A 21,458-nucleotide genomic window follows, 5' to 3' on the forward strand; every position below is an offset into this window, starting at 1 on the left:
TTTTAATACTTTGGAGAATTATAGGAATATGAAAGAAAAATTTTATTTCTTGTATTTTTTATTACTAGAGAGTTCTAAAACATTAAAAAGTATTTTTCTTTTTAACTCATTTAAGACTATTAATATGTAGAAAAAGATGAGAGATTTTTGTTATGCAAGCAAATAGTTGTGCTTCAGACTGGAATTGCTTTTGAATTCATGTTATTTTCCCCTCTAAAGAGAAACCAGGAAAAAGAGAATCCTGTAAAACTAATAAACCATCACAAGTGCTTTCAAATTATTCCTTTTCATACAGCAACTTCTAAGCAGTCACACTATGGTGAATATCTTTCCTTCACTCCTCTTCTGGCAGACCAGGTGAGGTTAGCTAGAGAAGATCTCCGGGGGAAGGGCACATGTGAATGGAGAGGCTTACATCTACTTTGATTTTCTTCTCATTGCCAAATTAGCTGGTCTCTGTCCGTTGATAAGACGACTCATCACAAAAATAAAAAATACAAAAAAGAATTGTTGTAACCTCATTTTTCTGCTACATGGAAGCAGAGTAATAGCTCTCAGTGTAAATGAAATAATCTTTGAATAGTCTGTGCAATATCTGTGTGGCTTTCCTCATATTCTAATGAGGTACCTCAGAGAACTGCCAGCTACATTTACCAGAAAGGTTAATGATCACATCACACAAGGTTACTGATGCTGTGGTCTAGCCTCCCTCTTTCTCAAGTCCCTCCTCCATCCCTCCCCCTCCCCCATCACTCCCTTTTATTTCCATAAGCAAATATTGTTGAAATAAACCATTCAAATGTGCTGTAACTTAGTGGAAGTCTACTAGTAGTGGAAGTTCCTAGGAGAGACTCTAGTTTAGTAATTTTTGATTGCAGTCTAAAGTTTATTAGATAATACTTTATTTTAATAGTAATAATAAAGGATATGATTACTTACTTTTTTTTTTAAGTTTATTTATTTTGAGAGAGAGAAAGTGCAAGTGGGGAAGGGACAGAGAGAAGGAAAGACAGAATCCCAAGCAGACTCCAGGCTGTCAGCATAGAGCCTGATGCAGGGCTTAAACTCATGAACCATGAGATCAGGACCTCAGCCAAGATCAAGAGTTGGACACTTAACCGACTGAGCCACCCAGGTGCCCAGGATATGATTTACTTTAAAATTCAAGCTTCTTATCATAAATACCAATTACTGTACCAGGTCAAGATAGACTAATAGCTTCAGGGTCCATTGAAATATGTAGGGGCTACTTAGGCTATATTGACTAACTCACCCTTAGTTCTAATTGGTACTTTTAAAATAGTTTTTGACTCTTCCTTTGGTGTTAGTTGTCAGTTTTTATTATCAACATATCTATTATACCTGTGTCTCTGTATTTGTTTAATTTATAGCTTTTGATCTGTAGATTTAGAAACTAGATAATAATATTATGTAAGACATCTTAAAATGTGTTTATAATTTACAGAGGTCTTTAAAATATATTGTTTTGAGGTCACCTGGGTGGCTCAGTTAAGCGTCTGACCTTGGCTCAGGTCATGATCTCACAGTTTGTGGGTTCGAGCCGCATGTTAGGCTCTATGTTGATAGCTCAGAGCCTGGAGCCTGATTTGGATTCTGTGTCTCCTTCTTTCTCTGCTCTTCCCCCACTTATGCTCTCGCTCTCTCTCAAAAATAAACATTAAAGGAACAAAATACATTGTTTTGTCTTCACAGCAACTTAATGAATTGAAAATCATGATTCAAAATACAAAAATTATTTGTCTAAGGTCACTGTCCTAGTAAGTGACAGAGATGAGGTGTAGACCAGGTTTTCTTTCTTTAAATTCTGTGCTCTTTCTACTACAGCATAGGTTTTTGTGTGCATGTGTATTCTTAAGAATTTCTGGTAAAAAATTATTTTTAATGTGGCTTTGGTGCCATTGATACTGGCCTTATGGAGGATCATCTTGATCACTATTTTCAATAAAGGAAATGGCTGGGTGGCTTTGGAGCAGCTCAGGTACTAGTGTAATGTAATCTTATGATAAAAATGAAATTAAGAACAGAATAACCAATAGTATCCAACATTCAAGCAGTTTCTCAATAAATGGGAGCAATGATAACTTAGTATTCCTACAATGAAAGAAAATAAATTCTAGGAGGAAGGGAAGACATCTACTTCCAAGAAAGAGATATTAAGTCACAGCCCGCCAATACTCCCGGTACAAGTAGAGGAAAAATGGTTAAGTTGCTGAAGAAACAGAGAGGCATATGTTGCTAGACACATGGAGAGACAGGAATATGTGACTAATAATCACAAGAAAAATAATGGAAGCAGTTCCATAGATGATGCTTTTATTAGAGTTTATAAACAAATATTTTTAAATAATTTATTAATATCTTTTTAATAGAAGAAAAGAGAAAGTGAAAACATTTAAAATATAACTAGAAAATTAGAATAAAAAGCAATCAAAAGGTCATTTGTTCTTTTATTTTTTTAATTTACTTTTTACTTTTTTAATGTTTATTTTTGAGAGAGAGAGACAGAGACAGAGACAGAGTGTGAGCAGGTGAAGGGCAGAGAGAGAGGGAGACACAGAATCTGAAGCAGGCTCCAGGCTCTGAGCTATCAGCACAGAGCCCAACTTGGGCCTCGAAGCCACAAATCACGAGAACATGACCTGAGCCAACGTCAGACACTTAACCGCCTGAGCCACCCAGGCGCCCTTGTTCTGTCTTTTAGATTCCACATATAAATGAAATCATTTGGCATTTGTCTTTGATTTATTTAAACTTAGCATAATACCCTTTAGGTCCATCCATATTTTGCAGATGGCAAGATCTCATTCTTTTTTATGGCTGAGTAGTTTTCCATTGTTGTATGGATATCAATGTGTGTATATATATACACATATATACATATATATACACACACTATGTAATCTTTTAAAAATTTTTTTTTCTTTTGAGGGGTGCCTGTGTGGGTCAGTCAGTTAAGTGTCCAACTTCTGCTAGGGTCATGATCTCACTGTTCGTGAGTTTGAGGCCTGCGTCAGGCTCTGTGCATACTGACAGCTCAAAGCCTGGTGCCCACTTCAGATTCTGTGTCTCACCCTCTCTCTGCCTCTCCCCTCTGTGTGTCTCTCTCAAAAATAAACATTAAAATTTTTTTTCCTTTTAAAATAGGGTTGACACAGTGTTATTTTAGTTTCAAGTGTACACCATAGTGATTTGACAAGTCTATACATTATGCTGTGCTCACCACCAGTGCAGCTACCGTCTGTCACCATGCAACACTATTACAATACCATTGACTGCTTTCCTATGTTGTACCTTTTGTTCACGTGACTTATGCATTCCATAACTGGAAGTCTGTTATCTCCCACTCCCTTTCACATATTTTGCCCATCCTTCCACCTACTTCCCCTCTGGCAGTCATCAGTTTGTATTCTGTATTTATGAGTCTGTTTGTGCTTTTTGTTTGTTTTTTAGATTCCACATGTAAATGAAATCATATGGTATTTGTCTTTCTTTGTCTGACTTATTTCAGTTAGTGTAATACCTTTTAGATGCATCTGTATTTTACAAATGGGAAGATCTCATTCTTTTTAATGTCTGAGTGATATTCTATTGTGTGTGTGTGTGTATACACACACACACACATCTTTATCAATTCATGTATCAATGATGCTTGGGCTGCTTCCATATCTTAGCTATTGTAAATAATGCTGGAATAAACAAGGGTGCCAGTATCTTCAAATTACCATGCTTGTTTTCTTTCAGTAAATGCCCAGTAGTGGAACTACTAGATCATGTGGTACTTCTATTATTTATTTTATGAGGAACCTCCATACTGTTTTCCACAGTGGCTGCATCAGATTGCATTCCTACCAGCAGTGTACAAGGTTCCTTTTTCTCCACATCCTTGCCAACACTTGTTATATCTTGTCTTTTTGCTTCTAGCCATTCTGATAGGTGTAAAGTGATATCTCATTATGATTTTGATTTGCATTTTCCTTGTTATTAATGAAGTTGAACATCTTTTCATGTGTCGGTTGGCCGTCTGTATGTCTTCTCTGGAAAAATGTCCCTTCAGGTCCTCTGCCCATTTTACAAACATCTCCCATTCAATAGGATTCCTTGTCATTTGGTTGATGGTTTCCTTTGCTGCAAAAGCTTTTTATTTTGGCGTAGTCCCAGTATACCACATCATCTTTATCCATTCATCTATCAATGGACACTTGCGTTGCTTCCATAGCTTGGCTGTTGTAAATAGTTCTCAAATACAGAGAACAAACCGGTGGTTCCTAGAGGGGAGGTGGGTGGGAGATGGGTGAAATGGGTAAAGGGGATTAAGAGGCACAAACTTCCAGTTGTAGAAAATAAGTCATGGAGATTAAAAGTACAACATAGGAAATATAGTCAGTGATATGGAAATAATATTGTATGGTGACAAGTGGTGGCTATACTTATCATGGTGTGCGCTGAGGAATGTGTAAATTTGTCAAATGTACACTTGAAACAAATATAGCGTGTGTGTCAATTAACAATCAAATGGACATTGAAGTACTCAAAAATATATCTGAAATTAAAAGCCCATTTGATGAGGTGAATAGATAAAACATGGCAGAAAAGGGGATTCATGAATTTAAGTACAGTTAGTGGAAAGCATGCAAACTGAAATGCCGAGTGTAAGTATGGAAAAAGAAAAGAGAGAATATGTAAGTCATACTCAGAAGATCTGATACACATGTAACTGGTATCCCAGAAAGAGGGGAGGGAAAATGGGGCAAAAGAAATAGTTGAAGATGCAGTGGCCAAGAATTTTCAAAATTAGTGAACAACATTGATGATTCAAGAAGCAAAGTGAACCCTCAGTATATAGAAAAACATTTTTTGGAACGTCATAGTTAAATTCCTGAAAATCAAAAACAGAGTGAATATTTGTAAAGCAATCAGAGAAGAAATACACATTATCTTTAAAGAGAAACAATAAGACTAATAGCAATAAAACAGGGACTATGAATGTGAAAACAGAGTGCATTAAGATCACTAAAATTTTGAAGGAAAAACACTGCCAACCTTGAATTCCTTTCCAGCAAAAGTAGCTCCAAAAATTAAAGCAAAATAAAGATTAGTTTAGACAACATCTGAAAGAAATAATCTCCATTTACCCTATAAGAAATGCAAAAAAAGAGTTTTTCTGACAGAATGACAAATGAAAAGAGAATATTAATGGTAAATATAAAATAATATTGACTTTTAAGATGAGATAATAACCTTGTCTTGGGGGCATTTATAACCTGTATATAAGTGAAGTATGCTAAGATGATAGCCTAAAAGGAAGGAGAGACTTAATGAGTCAACTGTAAGATTCTTTTGTTGTTCAGGAAGTGATAAAAGTAATGGGTTATGATATATAAAAAGGGATGCATGCTGAAATCTCTAGGGTAACCACCAAAAGTAAAGTTATAAGGATGAATAAAGTTCACCCCAGCCATAAGGAAGAAAAAAAATACTCTTGAATTACCCTCACAAGTTAGCAAAATATAGGATGGGAGAGAGACTGTCTTTAGACATGGGACAGCAGGCAGCATAGGACCATGATGCCTGACAGAAAGGAAACAAATGAAGTGAGCATTTTGAAACTGAGTTGAGTGTAGTTTTCAGGCTGCAGTACAGCAAGAGGAAACACAACCGGCCAGTAGTCTTCAGAGAGGTCAGGATCTGGGGAGACTGAAGTGACTGACTGGAATCTGGGAGGAGGAAGCTGAACACAAAAAGGGCTCTAGAATCTGCCCTCAAATCTTTGGCTGAGTACTGACCTGTATATATATGAAGTAAGCCTCTAGAGTTAGAAGGAAGATCCCCTGGAAAGCACAGTAGGCCAAACAATTTCCAGAGATCACAAAGGATGGAGAATAGTTTGCATTGCCACCAGCCTGAGTGGAGAGTCCTCATACTACACAGTACATTGGGTAGAATTCACCCCAGTTGGTTGTAGCAGACCTATGAAACTAAAGCAAAATTAAACTAAAATTCAGTAGCAGAGTTATCTGAAAAATTACCAAATATCTGGAAATTAAACAGCATACTTTTAAATAGCCTTGGGTCAAAGCAGAAATCACAAAGAAACATTAAAAAAAACTATTTTGAATTGAATGAAAATGAAAATACATGTCAAAGCAATGCTTGGAGGAAAATGTCTAGTTGGAAGAGAATATATAAGTCAGTCATCTAAGTGATAAGTCACCTCCAAAAAATAGAAAAAGAACAAATTCAAAATAGGGACAAAGAAGTAAATAATGAAAATAAGTTTGAACATATAAACGACAAAAATAGAAAAAGTCAATATAACTTTGAATATAACTGTAAAATAAGTAAACCTCTAGCTAGGCACACATTATAGTATCAGAAATGAAAAAGGACATCAGTACAAATCCAACAGATATTGCAAGAATAATAAATATTATGAAGAACTTTATTGACAATAGATCTGACAACTTAGGTGAAATTGACTAGTTCCTTAAAAGATACAACTAAAACCTATGTAAGAATAGACAACCTGAATAGCCTTATATTTATTTTTTTGAACTGAATATTTTCAGTTTGAAACCTTTCTCGAAGCTCCAGCCTAAATCGCTTCCCAAGAGTATTGTGTCAAACTTATAAGGAAGAAGTAATACCAATTCTACTTGATTTCTTCCTCAAAGGAAGAGAAAGGAACATTTACTTTTATGAGGCTTATTGTTACGCTAATAGCCAAGCCAGCTAAAGACATTTCAAGAAAGGAAATATTCCATTAATTGAGTTTTGGCTCAAAAATGCAAGACTGCCTTAACGTTTGAAAACCAATAAATGTCAGCATTTTAATGATAACATAAAAAAAATCATGTGATTATGTCACAGGAAAAGCATCTTACAAAATTGAACGTTATTCATTCCTGATAAAACTTGGTAAATTTAAAAGGAAATTGCCTCAACCTGATAAAGGACATCTATTAAAAATGAACCATAGTTAACATCATAATTCTTGGTGGAATATAGAATGCCGTCTTTCTGTGATCACTCCTGTTCAGCCTTCATTACTTCCATTCACTTCTATACCTGGAGGTACTAGCCAGTGGAAGGAACAGGCATACAGATTAAAGAGGAAAAAATAAACTATCTTTATTCAAGGATGACATTATTGTCTCTGTTGAAACCCTAAGAATCTACCAGAAGCGGGGGGGAAAACACACCTTCTAGAACTAACAAGTGAGTTTAGCAAGGTCACAGGATACAAGATTGATCTACATAAATCATTTGTATTTTTATATACTAGCAATGAATCAGAAATTGTAAATTAAAGAAATAGTAAATTTAATAATGTGTGCTAGACCTGTACACTGGAAACGATAAAAAAAAATGCTGAAATTAAAGGCATACATACATATATACATACAGGGTTTGGAAGGTTCATTTGTCTTTAACATGTCAGTTCTCCCCAAACTGATCTATAGAATCCCTGTAATAGCAGTCAAAATTTCAGGCTGACATGATGATAGTGAAATTTATCAAGGACCTACACTAACAAAAACAGTTTTAAAAAAGAACAAAATTTGATGTTCTCTACAACCTGATGTCCAGGATTACTATTACCCTACAGTAAAGAAAACAGTGTAATATTGGTATAGATCAGTGGCACAGGTTAGAGCCCAGATAGAGACCAACACATGTATGGTCAACTGGTTTTTATTAATAATACCATGGTAATTCAATGAAGAAATGATAGTTCTTTAAGTAAGTGTTGCTGGAACAATAGAATATTTATATGCAAAAAAATCAACAATATCTTATTCCTCACATTATATACAACAATTACCTCAAAACAAATCATAGATCTAAAAGTAAGAACTAAGATTTTAAAACATCTAAAAGAATACATAAAAACTTCACAACTTTGGGTTAGAGAAAGACTTCATAGGTAAAACATAAAAAGCATGAAGCATAATGAAAAATTTCATTAATTAGATTTTATCAAAATTTTAAAATTTCCTCTTTACGAGAATGAAACAGCTAGCTACTGATTGGGGGGAAATATTTGCAAAATGTACATGGGCATACCTCATTTTGTTGTGCTTCTTTTTATTGCCCTTCACAGATACTGTGGGTTTTCTAAAAAAAAAAAAAAAAAAGAAAAGAAAAGAAAAAATAAAAGCTTTGTGGCAACCCTGCATTAAGCAAATCTATTTGTATCATTTTTCCAACAGCATTTGTTTCATGTCTCTATCACATTTTGGTAATTCTCAAGATATTTGCACTTTTTCATTATAATATTTGAATTGCTGCAGTCTCATGATAAACTTTTTAATGGATGAGGTGTTGCTTCTTATGGGTGAGCAAAGAAAGTGGTTTCTTGAGATGGGGTCTACTCCTGATGAAGATGCTGTGAAGATTGTTGAAATGACAGCAACAGATGATAATGCAATGGTGGGTGTGAGAGGATTAACTCTAAATTTTATAAGAAGTTCTACTGTAGGGGAAAGACTGTCAAACAGAATCTCCTGCTACAAAAAAAAAAAAAAAAAAAAATCATTTGTAAAAGGAAGAGTCCATCAATGCAGTAGACTTCATTTTGTCTTATTTTAAGAAATTGCCACAGCTACCCAGACCTTCAGGAATACCACCCTGAGCAGTTAGCAGCCATCAGCATCGAGGTGTGAGTCTCTCAGCAAAAATATTATGACTCATCAAAAGCTCAGATGATGGTTAGCAGTTTTTAGTGATAAGGTAATTTTTAATTAAATTGGTATATACATTTTTTTTCAGACACAATGCTATTGCACACTTAATAGACTATAGTAACTTTATAAGCACCGGAACACCAAAAAAATTCATTTGGCTTTACTGCGATATTCTCTTTATTGCAATGTTATCTTTATTGTGGTAGTCTGGAACCGAACCCACAGTATCTCTGAAGTAGGCCTATATTATAAAAAGGAAGCTATTTGTTCATTGCTGTTAGTATTGCAAATAGCACAACTACTTTGGAAGACGCTTTGGCAGTTTCTTAGAAAGCTAACACGGTATTACCATACAATCCAGCAGCTGCACTCCTTTAATTTAAAAAAAAAAAAAAATTAGTGTTTATTTTTGAGAGAGAGTGTGTGTGTGTGTGTGTGTGCGCGCGCGAGGGGAGGAGGAGCAGAGAGAGAGAGAGAGAGAGACACAGCATCTGAAGCAGTCTCCAGGTTCTGAGCCATCAGCACAGAGCCTGATGCAGGGCTTGAACCCACAAACTGTGAGATCATGACCTGAGCCGAATTCAGACTCAACCAACTGAGCCACCCAGGTGCCCCAGTTGCACTCCTTGATAGTTACCCAAGTGAGTTGATAATTTATGTATACATAGAAATCTACATGTGAATGTTTATAGCGTCTTTATTCATAATTATCAAAACTTGAAAGCAAACCATGATGTCTTTAATAGCATAAAGTGTGATGTATCCGTACAATGGAATATTATTCAGCAGTAAAAAGAATTGAACTATCAAGCTTCAAAAAAACTACAGAGGAACCTTAAATACATGTTGCTAGATGAAAGAAGCCAGTCTTAGAAGAGTATATACTGTATGATTCCAACTATATTACATTCTGGAAAAAGCAAAAGTTATAGAGACAATACAAAACAATCCATAGTTGCCAGGGTTTGGGGAAGTACAAGAGAGGGGTGAGTAGGTGGAGCATGGAGCATTTTTAGGGCAGTGGAACTGTTACTCTATATGATACTGTAAACGTGCATAGATGACATTATGCATTTGTCAAAAACCATGGAACTATACAACATTAAGAATGGATCTCAATGTAAACTATAGGCTTTAGTTAGTAATAGTATATCAAATTGACATAACAAACATATCACACTAATACAAGGTGTGAATAAGGGAAACTAGGATGAGGCAGATACATGGAAATTCTCTGTACTTTCTTTTCATTTTTTCTATTAAAACTTAATTCGCTAAAGTGCATAGTGTACATTAGTGTTCATACTTTGTGTTGAATATGTCTGTCTGGGTTTTAATAACTGTATAATGACAAATTAAGGTTTTGTCAAGTTTTTGTATTAGAGTAATGCTCTCCTTGTAGAATGAATTAAGAAATTTTTCTTCGGCTTCCTGGAAGAGATTGCAGAGAATCGGTATAATTTCTTCCTTAAATGTTTGGTAGAATTTACCAGCAAACCCATGTGGGCCTGGTGCTTTCTGTTTGGGAAGGTTATTAATTATTGATATAATTTTTTAACAGATATAGGACTATTCAAGTTATCTATATTTCCTTTTGTGTGTTTTGTTGGATTGTGTATTTAAAGGAATCGATCCATTTCATGTAGGTTATCAAATTTCTGGGCTTAGAATTGTTCATATTATTCCTTTATTGATAGTGTCAGTAGTAATGGCCCCCCCTTTCATTTCTGTTATTAATAAATCTCTGTCTTCTCTCTTTTTTCTTAGTTAAGCTGGAATTTTAATCTTTTCAAAGAACCAGCTTTTGGTTTCATTAACTTTTATTGATTTTCTCTTTTCAGTTGATTGATTTGTGCTTTAAATTTTTCTTTTCTTCTACTTTGTATTTAATATGCTCTTTTTTGAGTTATATTGTAAGGTGGATGTTTAGATTATTGATTTTAGGTCTTTTTTCTTTCCTAACTATGCATTCACTGCTATAAATTTCTCTTTAAATATGGCCTTTGCTGCATCCCCCCAAATTTGGTAAGTTTTATTTTCACTTGGTTGATATATTTGTAAATTTTTCTTAAGACTTCTTGGACCTGTGTATTATCAGAAATGTGTTGCTTTGGGGGACCTGGGTGGCTCAGTCGGTTAAGCATCTGATCTCAGCTCAGGTCATGATCTCACGGTTTGTGAGTTCGAGCCCCACATCAGGCTCTGTACTGACAGCTCAGAGACTGGAGGCTGCTTCAGATTCTGTGTCTCCCTCCCTTTCTGCCCCACCCCCAATTGCGCTCTGTCTCTGTCTCTTAAAAATGAATAAACATTAAAAAAAAATGTGTTGCTTTGTCTCCAAGTGTTTCATGGGTTTCTGGCTGTTTTTCTATTACTGAGTTTCGATTTAATCCCATTGTGGTCTGAGAGTATACTCTATATAATTTTTATTCTTATAAACTTTTTAAGATGCGTTTTATGGCCCTTACTGTGGTCTGTCTTGGGAAATGATCCATGTGAGCTTGAGATAAATGTGTACTCTGCACACTAGTATGTTCCCACCAGGGGGAAAAAAATGTGTGAGAGTGTCTGTCTTCTACCCTATTCTCACTAACATGGTAAGTTACCAGAATTTTTATCTTTGCCAATCTGATAAAAAAAAAAAAAAGAATATTGTATTATAATTTGCTTATACTTCTCATGAATGTGGCTGTGCATCTTTTCATATGTTTAAGAGTTTGAATTTCCTTTTCTGTGAATTTTTCATATTATTTGCTTATTTCTCTTAATGTGTTGATCTTTTTCTTATTGGTTTGTAGAAGTCCTTTATATATAAGGAAATTAACCCTTTGTCTATATTATGATTTGTACGTATTTTAACCCTAGTTTTTCACTTGTTTTTTGACTTTGCTAATTTTTAACAAGAAATTTGAAATTTTAAATTTTAATTTTATTGGGCCTTTTTTGCTTAATTTATGGCTTTTCCAGATTTTGCAACATAAGTTAGAAAGGTCTTTCCCACTCAAAGATTATAAAAAGTATCTTTTATATTTTCTCTGAATACTGTTAAAGCCAAGCTTTAAAAAAAAAAAAAAAAAAACGGTTTTTCTCATTTTTAAAAGCATAACAGATTCCCATTTCTAGTTTTTTGACATCTGTGTGGTTCTCCTGATTCTACAGATACCTCTAAGAATGGCTCAGCAATGTTATTTAGAAGCTCCCTGAGTACTTTGATATACAGTTTATCTAACGTAAGAATTTGACCTCTTTGGTTAACTAAATTTCTGGCAAGTTCTTTACTCATTAGAGAATTCAGTTCTAATTTATTTATACTTATTTCATCTTTGTTGTTCAAAACAAATCTCATTCTCTTTGATATAATGTATGCAGAAGCAAATTAGAAATTGCTTTCTATTCTCATTTCTACTTTCTGCTCAAATTCTTATTTATTTTTGACCATTTGTGGGCTTCTCTTGATTTTTCTTGTCCTAAATGTCTAGAATAGAAGAGGATAACTCTTTGACCACAGCCAAACTTATTTCTCATGTACTTAGCTTTTTCAGGAAATATTTAATGAGCAACTACCACGTACTTAGCCACATTCAAAGAAGATAGAAACAAAATTTATGGGGCACATGGGTGGCTCAGTTAAACATCTGACTTCGGCTGTCAGGATCTCATGGTTCGTGGGTTCAAGCCTTGTTTTGGGCTCTGCGCTCACAGCATGGAGCCTGCTCCAGAACTTCTGTCTTCCTCTCCCTCTGTCTCTCCCCCACCTTGTGCATGCATGCGCATGTGCGCGCGCTCTCTCTCTCTCTCTCTCTCTCTCTCTCCCTCCTAAAAATATAAATAAACATTTTAAAAATTTTATGGTATTTTGGTCCTTGCTTTTAAGGGAGAAAAGGTTACTACACAAAATGATAATAGTATTAGATACAATATAATAAATAGTAGTATTTGTCTCTTTATTATAGCCCACAGCTTCTGTTAGACTTTTTATTATTATTATTATTATTATTATTATTATTATTATTTGCTTGCAAGCATGGTTAGACTATGCCAATATAAAATACCTAAAAGTCCTGAAAGAACTCTTTCCTCTCTGTAGGTCATTTTTCTAAGATGCAGTGGTGAATAGGTTTCTCAGAACTGGACCTACCAGGTAGATTAGGCCATATTTGTGTCAGCTCCAAGTGTTCTACAAAGCCAGTTGTGGCATGTTCTTTCAACCCTTGTGGCAAGTGGAATATATTTTTATTAAGTTATGCTCGTTTTTTTTCTTTTTTTTAATCTTTTTTAATTTTTAATGTTTATTTTTGAGAGAGAGAGAGAGAGAGTGTGTGTGTGTGTGTGTGTGTGTGTGTGTGTGTGTGTGTGTGTGTGAGCAGTGAGGGGCAGAGAGAGAGGGAGACACAGAATCCGAAGCAGGCTGTAGGACCTGAACTGTCAGCACAGAGCCCCTCGTGGGGCTCCAACCCAAGAACTGCAAGATCGTGATCCGAGCTGAAGTCAGACACTTAACCGACTGAGCCACCCAGGCACCCCTTCAATCTTTATTTTTGAGAGCACAAGCAGGGGAAAACAGAGAGAGAGGGAGACACAGAATCCAAAGCAGGCTCCAGGCTCTGAACTGTCAGCACAGAGCCCATCGTGGGGCTTGAACCCATGAACAGTGAGATCATGACCTGAGCCACCTGGGTGCCCCAATTATGCTAGCTTTCTAATAATGCTTTTTCTTAAAGGAAACAAGACCCATTTATTCAAATAGCTAATGATTCATCTGTCCTTCTGGTCAGTTTTTAGTATTTCCTTTTTTTTTTTGGTTGGATTAGTTAAATTCAAGTTGGTACTTGCCTCTTAAAAGCTAGTAAATATATTCTGACTTTAAAATGAATAGAGGTCCCAGCTTCTTTCAACAGTATCTTAGAGCTTAAAAATCTACGTAGTTAACAAATATGGACCTACACTTGCTTTCTTGGAAAAACTAAAGTTGATCTTGATAGCCCCAACTGTATTTCAGAAATGAGCTTTCCAGGGTGCCTGGGTGGCTTAGTTGGTTGAGCATCTGACTTCGGCTCAGGTCATGGTCTTGCAGTTCATGGGTTCAAGCTCTGCACTGTGCTCACTGCTGTCAGCGGAGAACCACTTCACATCTCTGTCTCCCTCTCTCTCTGCCCCTCCACCACTTGCGCTCTCTCTCAAAAATAAACATTATGAAAATATTTTTTAAGAAATTGGCTTTCTGTGTTAATATAATTACAGCTACAGTTTCACTAAAAAGCTTTTTTCTGAGAATTTCTGTATTGTGTGGTGATATTCTGTTCCTACTACAGAACCAGTCTGTGCAGTTCATGTGAAAAAACCTTCAGGTATGTTTGTTTTTATAACATAATTCTGCCCTCCTACTTACTTCCTCTTTCTTGTGGGTCTTTCCACATTCCCATGTGTCCTCACCCAATTTGGGAGCAGTAAGGTAGATGAACATAGAAACGAAGGGTTTATTAGAGTTCTCAAGTCAGTGATCATTTTGGTTTCTTTACTTGTCCCAGTGTCTTGAATTGATAATGTTACATAATCATAGAATGTTATAGAAAATATACTGACTTACTACCTGAAAACTGTAAGCCAGTCATTATCTGTTTTCCTGGAGAAATAGGTGGTGTTTTTATACCTCTTATTTGGAGCACAAAGGGTACAGGTTGAAGGGGTGGGTTTTATTCTGAACCATAGGAGTATAAAATAACTATGAGGACAGATGTACTAGAACATAATTAACACCACATCTGGACTAGAAAAACATGCTAAGAAGCATCAACTCAACTAGCAGTCAATGAGAGCATATCTCACACAGTTAAAATGAGTTAGAATGATACATCATATAGTAGATGGAATAATTAACCACAGTGGCTGTCTATATAGTGATCAAGTCAGATATGCCTTGATATTAGACTACCTGACTGCCACTTACCAGTAGTATGAATTCAAGCAAATCACTTTATCTTACTTTGCATGAGTGTTTATAAGGTGAAGATAATAACACATCTATCTTTGTTTGATATACACATATACACACACTCATTCACTCACACAGCACTGAGAACATGGTGTCTCTCTCTCTTCCTCCCTCGCTCCCTCACACACACACACACACACACACACACACACACACACAGCCCTCAATAAATGTTAAGCTTCTTTCCTTTTTTTTGCTTAAACTTTCTTATACTACCATAAGAGGTTAAACAAGGTTAGCAAGGTTAATGATGCTAAATTCAGTATTTGTTAACAGCGAATATTTGTATTAAAGTAATAAGCAAGTCTAGTTTGTTTTGTAAGAGTTAGCTAGTTATGTCTGTTATTTTAGTTTTTTTCCAATGGTGATAATCATTTTATGATACATATTGAGTGTCCTCATCATCTTATCCTTATTAGGCTTGTGTTATGCTTTCAGAAAATTACAAATTTATCCGTTTCATTCTTTGTGACGTTTTCTAATCTTAATTTTTGTATCTATTTTTTTCTTATCCAAATGTAATAGAAACTGCTTTCTCTAAATTACATTTGGTCTTTTGACATTTTTCTTCGTTTAATAACAGTTATAATTTCTTCTGTCTTCATATGACTTAAATTTCTTCTTCTGAGGTATTTCTTAGAAAAATGTTGCTTAATATATGTCCGCCTCTTCTACTTAAGCTCTTACTTCACTCTTGTGAGTCACTTAGAGGAAATACATTTAAATGAAAAAAATTGCATTTTAAAAATTAGAATCTGTATTTGTCTTTGAAGGATCCACTCTGTGGTAAAAATAACAGCTGAAGTATTATAGGTGCAGATAAAGTTTAACTGATACTGTTACCACTTGAAACTTGGATTTTTCCTGAGTACTTAGAGAAATTGATCTTAAAATATTAAATATAAGGTTTGTGATCTTACATCGTTTCATTTATACATTAAATCTTAACAGTTATGCTCTGCTTTGTCTTCAAAATCAGACAGCAACCATTTATCAGAAAAACAAAGAGCAGTTAAAAGAGAGAGAATGCCGGGCACCTGGGTGGCTCAGTCTGTTGAGCATCTGACTCTTGGTTTCGGCTCATGATTTCAGTTTGTGGGTTTGAGCCCTACACTGGGCTCTGTGTTGATGACGCAGAGCCTGTTTGGGATGCTTTCTCTCTCCTTCTCTCTGCACCTCCCCTACTCACTCTTTCTGTCTCAAAATAAATAAATAAACATTTTTTTAAAATAGAGAATATTTAGCATTCATTTCCAGTTTGAATTTTTTTTTTTTTTTTTTTTAAGAAAGCGATTTTGCAAGCCTGTAAGCAGGGGAGGGGGTCAGAGGGAGTAAGACTAGGGAAGGAGGGAGAGACGATGAGAGAATCTTAAGCAGGTTCCAGGCGTAGCGTGGAGCCCAGCGAGGGCTTGATCCCAAGACCCTGGGATCGTGACCTGAGCTGAAATAAAGAGTCAGAGGCTCATCTGACTGAGCATTCCAGGTGCCCCTCCAGTTTGAATTTAAAACTCTGCTTTACCCTCACTATTGAAACCTACTTATTTTCTGTGACAGTGTGATTCACAGTCCATTTTGCATGGAAAAGATTGTGAGATTAAAAAAAAAAAGGCAACTTAATACAGAAATATGAGAGGGTCACTCCCCTAACAAAATCATACAGTCTTTCAAGGTCCAGTTCAAGAGCTACCTTCCCTGAATTGACACTATTTTGCTGATTTTCAAAGTTGGAAAATGGTAGCTTTAGGATTCTGGTGCTCCCAGAATGGTTTTTATTATTTTTTAATGGCAGTCCATATAATGATTATATTCCTATTTTTTTTGTTTTTATTTATAATCATTTATTTTCATAAAGCATATGTAGTATCATCTAGAGTTTGAGCCTAGATAAGAAAGTCATGAGGAATTTATATTGGCTAGAAAATGTTTTTTAAATTGTCATTTGACCTGTTCAGTTTTTTCTTTTTCCTTTTTTTAAAAAATTTAAAAAAAATTTTTTAATGTTTATTTGAGAGAGAGAGAGAGAGAGAGAAAGAAAACATGAGTGGGGGAGGGGCAGAGAGAGAGGGAGACACAGAATCTGAGGCAGGCTCCAAGCTTTGAGCTTTCAGCACAGAGTCCGACACATGGCTGGAACTCATGAACCATGAGATCGTGACCTGAGCCACAGGTGGACGCTCAATGGATTGAGCCACCCAGGCTCCCCATACCTACTCAGTTTTTCATGTTTTAATTAAAAAAAGTTTTCCATGACTTTTAGGTTAGGAATAGAAGCCAAGATTTATTATACTGCATGATAACATTTACTATAGAATCTATATATTGCTTCTGATTGAACTATTAAATTTGGTTTCAATGAACCAAACCTTGGAATAACATTTTTTAAAACATTCTTTTTGAAAAAGAAATCAAGAAGAAAACCATGGTCTGGAGCAAGACAATGTGTGTTATGACTTTAATATACGATTATCTTTTCAGGCTCATGAGAGGCTAGAAGATTCAAAACTAGAAGCTGTCAGTGACAATAACTTAGAATTAGTCAATGAAATTCTTGAAGATATCACTCCTTTAATAAATGTGGACGAAAATGTGGCAGAACTGGTTGGTATACTCAAAGAGCCTCACTTCCAGGTAAACTTTGCCTATTATTCTTCTTCCCAAGTCCCCTGTATTCCCAAAGTATTCTCTTTTAATAGTTAAGTTCCAGCTTAAGGTGATATATTTAAGATTTTTTAGAGCCATATTTTGTAAATATGTGAATTCCAACTTAGGTATTTTACTACCCTGATATACTGAGGATACAAAAACAGACACACATAACTAAAACACAGTACATAAATGTATAGCAAAAAGACATCAGAATGGATTTTCCTTTGTGTAATTAAAACCAGCCTTGATTCACCATCAGAACGCATGCTAAAGATGTTTTTCTTACTGTGATAATGGATTTTTATTCCTCACTACCAGTTTCACAGCCTTCCTTGTTAAAGCTGTTGCAGTATTGCTTCTGAGACTGAGATGCAATCGATGACCTTGGAATAAGAGAGGACTGTGTAAGAATAGAAACTTATCCATAGCATATCCTCCACAGGTGCAAAAAAATAAATACAATTGAAGCATTGGCCTGTATCAGTGAAGAGTTAACCTGTTTAACAAAGAGTTTCAGAAGAGAAAGGGAAGGGGACGGGGAGGTTTCTTATAAACCCATAATTAAGTGTGGTATTGAGACAGTGTTCGAAAAATAAATGAATAGAAGAGAATAAAAATCCCAGAAATATATCCACATATATACGGCAGCTTGATTTATGACAGAGATACTGCATTTTAGGGGAGAAAGAATGGACCGTTCAATAAGTGGTGCTGGGATAGAAGAATAAAGTGTCACCTGCTTTCACTGCAAATCTTAACATTGAAAATCAAATGGCAAAACCCCTTTGGTTTTTCTCAGGAACTTTATATGACCCTTCAACAATGTGGCTGCAAAATATGAAGGTTGATAGTGAAATGATTTCTCCATGAATCAGGATCTTAAGTACAAAAAAAAAAAAAAAAAGGACAGTTTTTGGAGACATCTTATGTTGGTACTAGTTGATTAAGGTCTTATAAGTCAGAGTGAACTATTTGGACCTTATCCTGAGAACAGTGGGAAACCATGAGGGGGGGGGAAAGAGGAGTATGTAAGGATTTTCAAGTTTTAACCCATAAAATCAACAGGACTTGGTGATTGATTACATGTGGTGTAGTTGCAGAAGAGGGATGTGGGAAGTTGACAAGGGTAAGATTTCTGAAAAATAATTGGTGGCCCTCACTGAGATGAGGAACACTCTAGAAGAAACTGATATGTTAATGTTAAGATAAATGGCCATGTTAAGTTTGTGATATCTCAAGCATCTGGTAGAGCTTTCAGGCATGCTATATATTTTTCATAAGTATATAAAATTTAATAAGCATATGAATTTATATAAAGTTCAATAAATATAATTAGAAAATACAAGCAAAAATTTTTAAATTAAGACATTGCATTCTTAATACCCAGAACACTACTGTACTATTCTAGTGCATATTCCTCCATACTTTTTCTGTGCATATACATACATATTTTTTTCTTTAGTGATTGAGATCCTTTGGCACAAGGTATTTTGTAACTTACCTTTTTTTTTTCCAGTCATTAATTTCCACTTTTCCATTTCAGTGAATCTTTATCTCATGTAATATGCATATCCTATTCATCTCCATTTGACAACAAAATATTCTTTACAGCTGGTTTGTACTTATGGGTTTCCAACCTAGACCCATGTTTGGCATTTGATTGGACCGTCTATTCTCCCTTGATTATGATGTTGACCTCTTAAGAGACCAGGCCACTGCCCTCCAGAATATCCCACTGTCTGGATGAGTCTGGTAGTCTCTTTGCTGTGTTGCTTAGTTTTCCCTTCTATTTCCTGTAAATAGAAGTTCTAAAAGGTTGATGATTCAAGTTAATTATTTGGAATTAGAATGCATCATTAGTGATGTGATGCAACATGAATTAAAAACTACATCAGAAGATGTGTGACACCTAGTTAGCCCACCATTATTAATGCTGAGATTGGTCCCTTGATTAAAGGCAAAGACAGTCTAATCCTTCTTTTGAAATATTCTTCACTAGTACATAATCTAGTGTGTTATTATTCTAGCATTATAGAAATGCTATTTCTTATCCAACCATTTATCTACTTATCAACACAAATTAATGCTTGCCTGAATCAGTATTTTCATTAAAGGCTTCAAAATGACATTTTTCTGTTTCACTGATTTTATATTTTATAGCTGGTATTCTTGTATAAAGAGTAGAGTGTTTCCTTTTCAACTGGGTTATTTACTTATCACATAATGCATTTCATAAAAGAGAAGTGCCTGATCCTTCCCTTCACCAATTTTCAAAGTAAAGAATTGTTTAAAATAGCAGTCTCGAATGGTAACAGATGAGTTTTTCAGTCCTTCTGTTTTTGAAATAGGATTGTGCAATTACGGATTTTTCATTAATTCAGTATGTTTCAATATTCTACAGTCCTTACTCTTTTTGATTTTGAGGTTATCATGACTTTGGCTAGTTGTGGACAAATTTTTAGTCTATGAATCTGAAGCTCATGAGAGTTCTGGAAGTTATCAATGTATGAGTAGTGGTGCAGTCACAGGAGTAGATAATATTACCTAAGAAGAGGGCATAGGATGAAAACTAAACAGCCCAGGTTACAGGTTTCAGCACCTTCTAGCTTTTATAAGAATAATCTTTACATGTGGATTAGTGAATTTTTCTTTTGGAAATTTTCTTTAGTCACTTACAGCATATTTTCATGAAATGACCAGAAATTACCAATTAAACTCATATCCTGATTGCTTCTATTCTGAATCTGTTGACATTTTCTTCCTTCTTTCTATTTTGATTTGTCTTTGAACTTGCATTGCATCCACTCAAAAAAATAACTTTTTAGCTCAGTTTTATGTTGGGTATACACAATTATAGTATAAATGAAAAACTAAAATAAATACACAAAAAATTGTAAGAAATTCCTAGAAAGCTAGATCAAAGTCATCCTTTATGATAGCACATAGTAAATGTAGGAGGTAAAATTATATTCAGGACCATTACTAGCTCATTAGTTTTTTTATCCCTTAAAATATATGTTTTACAGACTAAGGCTTTCTCAGTAATAGAACATCTCATCACTGATATGCAAATATTTATCCATTTTCTATTGGATATCTTTTTAGCAGACATTTTGTACATGTAAAGAATTAATATAACAATTTTAGAGTAAAAGTGAGGGTCTGTACCATTTGAATTTGTATGATACCTAATAAACAGGGATTGATGATAAATACTGAATGATGATATTGCTGATGACAATGGCAGCAGTGAAAGCCAGTGCCTTCAGTGCACCTCACTTTGAAAACTAGGTTCAGTTTCCTCTGAACATTTTTTTAAAAAAAAATCATAAAACTCTATCAATCTCTCCAAATCTTTTAAAGCAAGGAACATAATACTATTTATGTTACTGAAGCTATTTATATTTCTTTAAAAGGTTCTGTTGACTTTGATTTAACTCATATTTTAGAATTTAATAATGTGTGCCTTGGAATATTTTAGCACTCCACTGGGATAATTAACTCTTTATTTTTTAATAACTTATTCCATCAGTAACCAATAACCACAGGCTGTTTTGAATCCTTATAGTCACTCTTGGAGGCCCATGATATTGTGGCATCAAAATGTTATGATTCACCTCCATCAAGCCCAGAAATGAATAATTCTTCTATAAATAATCAGTTATTACCAGTAGATGCCATTCGTATTCTTGGTATTCACAAAAGAGCTGGGGAGCCATTGGTGAGTAGATATATCAATGCCTTTTAAAATTTGAAATCTGACATATTTGTGGCTTATTCACTATCTCATTTTTTTCTTTTTCCTAATTTGTATTACTATGAAAATTTTAATTCATGTTTATCTGTTTTATCAGTGTTTTTTGGCTTGTATATAAATACACAACTGATGCTCTCTCAACTTAATATAGCATACAAAATTAAACAAAAAAAAAAAAAGTTAAACTGAATAGAGGCCAGAAGTTTGCTAATGGGCAGCAAAAATTACAGGAGATAACGATACTCCATTTCTTCCTATACCCTTTGAAGAAATGAACTCAAGTTGCTTGCTAATTATAGTATCAAAATACAGAAGAAAGTTATTAAAAAGTGAAGGTATTGGGGCACCTGGGTGGCTC

General features: G+C 34.9%; 1 protein-coding gene across 11 annotated transcripts in view; it reads left to right on the forward strand.

Annotated features, from left to right (window-relative positions):
* Positions 1–21,458, forward strand: part of PALS2 (protein associated with LIN7 2, MAGUK family member) — a 113,893-nt gene that overhangs the window by 48,190 nt on the left and 44,245 nt on the right. For all 11 annotated transcript variants that reach the window (XR_006211719.1, XR_006211720.1, XR_006211721.1 and 8 more), the window contains 2 exons: positions 17,173–17,325; positions 20,912–21,064. Coding sequence is in view for 8 of the 11 variants with exons in the window: in XM_042968360.1 (XP_042824294.1) it covers positions 17,173–17,325; positions 20,912–21,064 (306 nt within the window). In the remaining 3 variants the exon portion in view is untranslated. The remainder of the gene's footprint in view (positions 1–17,172; positions 17,326–20,911; positions 21,065–21,458) is intronic.

The sequence above is a fragment of the Panthera tigris genome, chromosome A2, assembly GCF_018350195.1.
Source record: "Panthera tigris isolate Pti1 chromosome A2, P.tigris_Pti1_mat1.1, whole genome shotgun sequence".
NCBI lineage: Eukaryota > Metazoa > Chordata > Mammalia > Carnivora > Felidae > Panthera > Panthera tigris.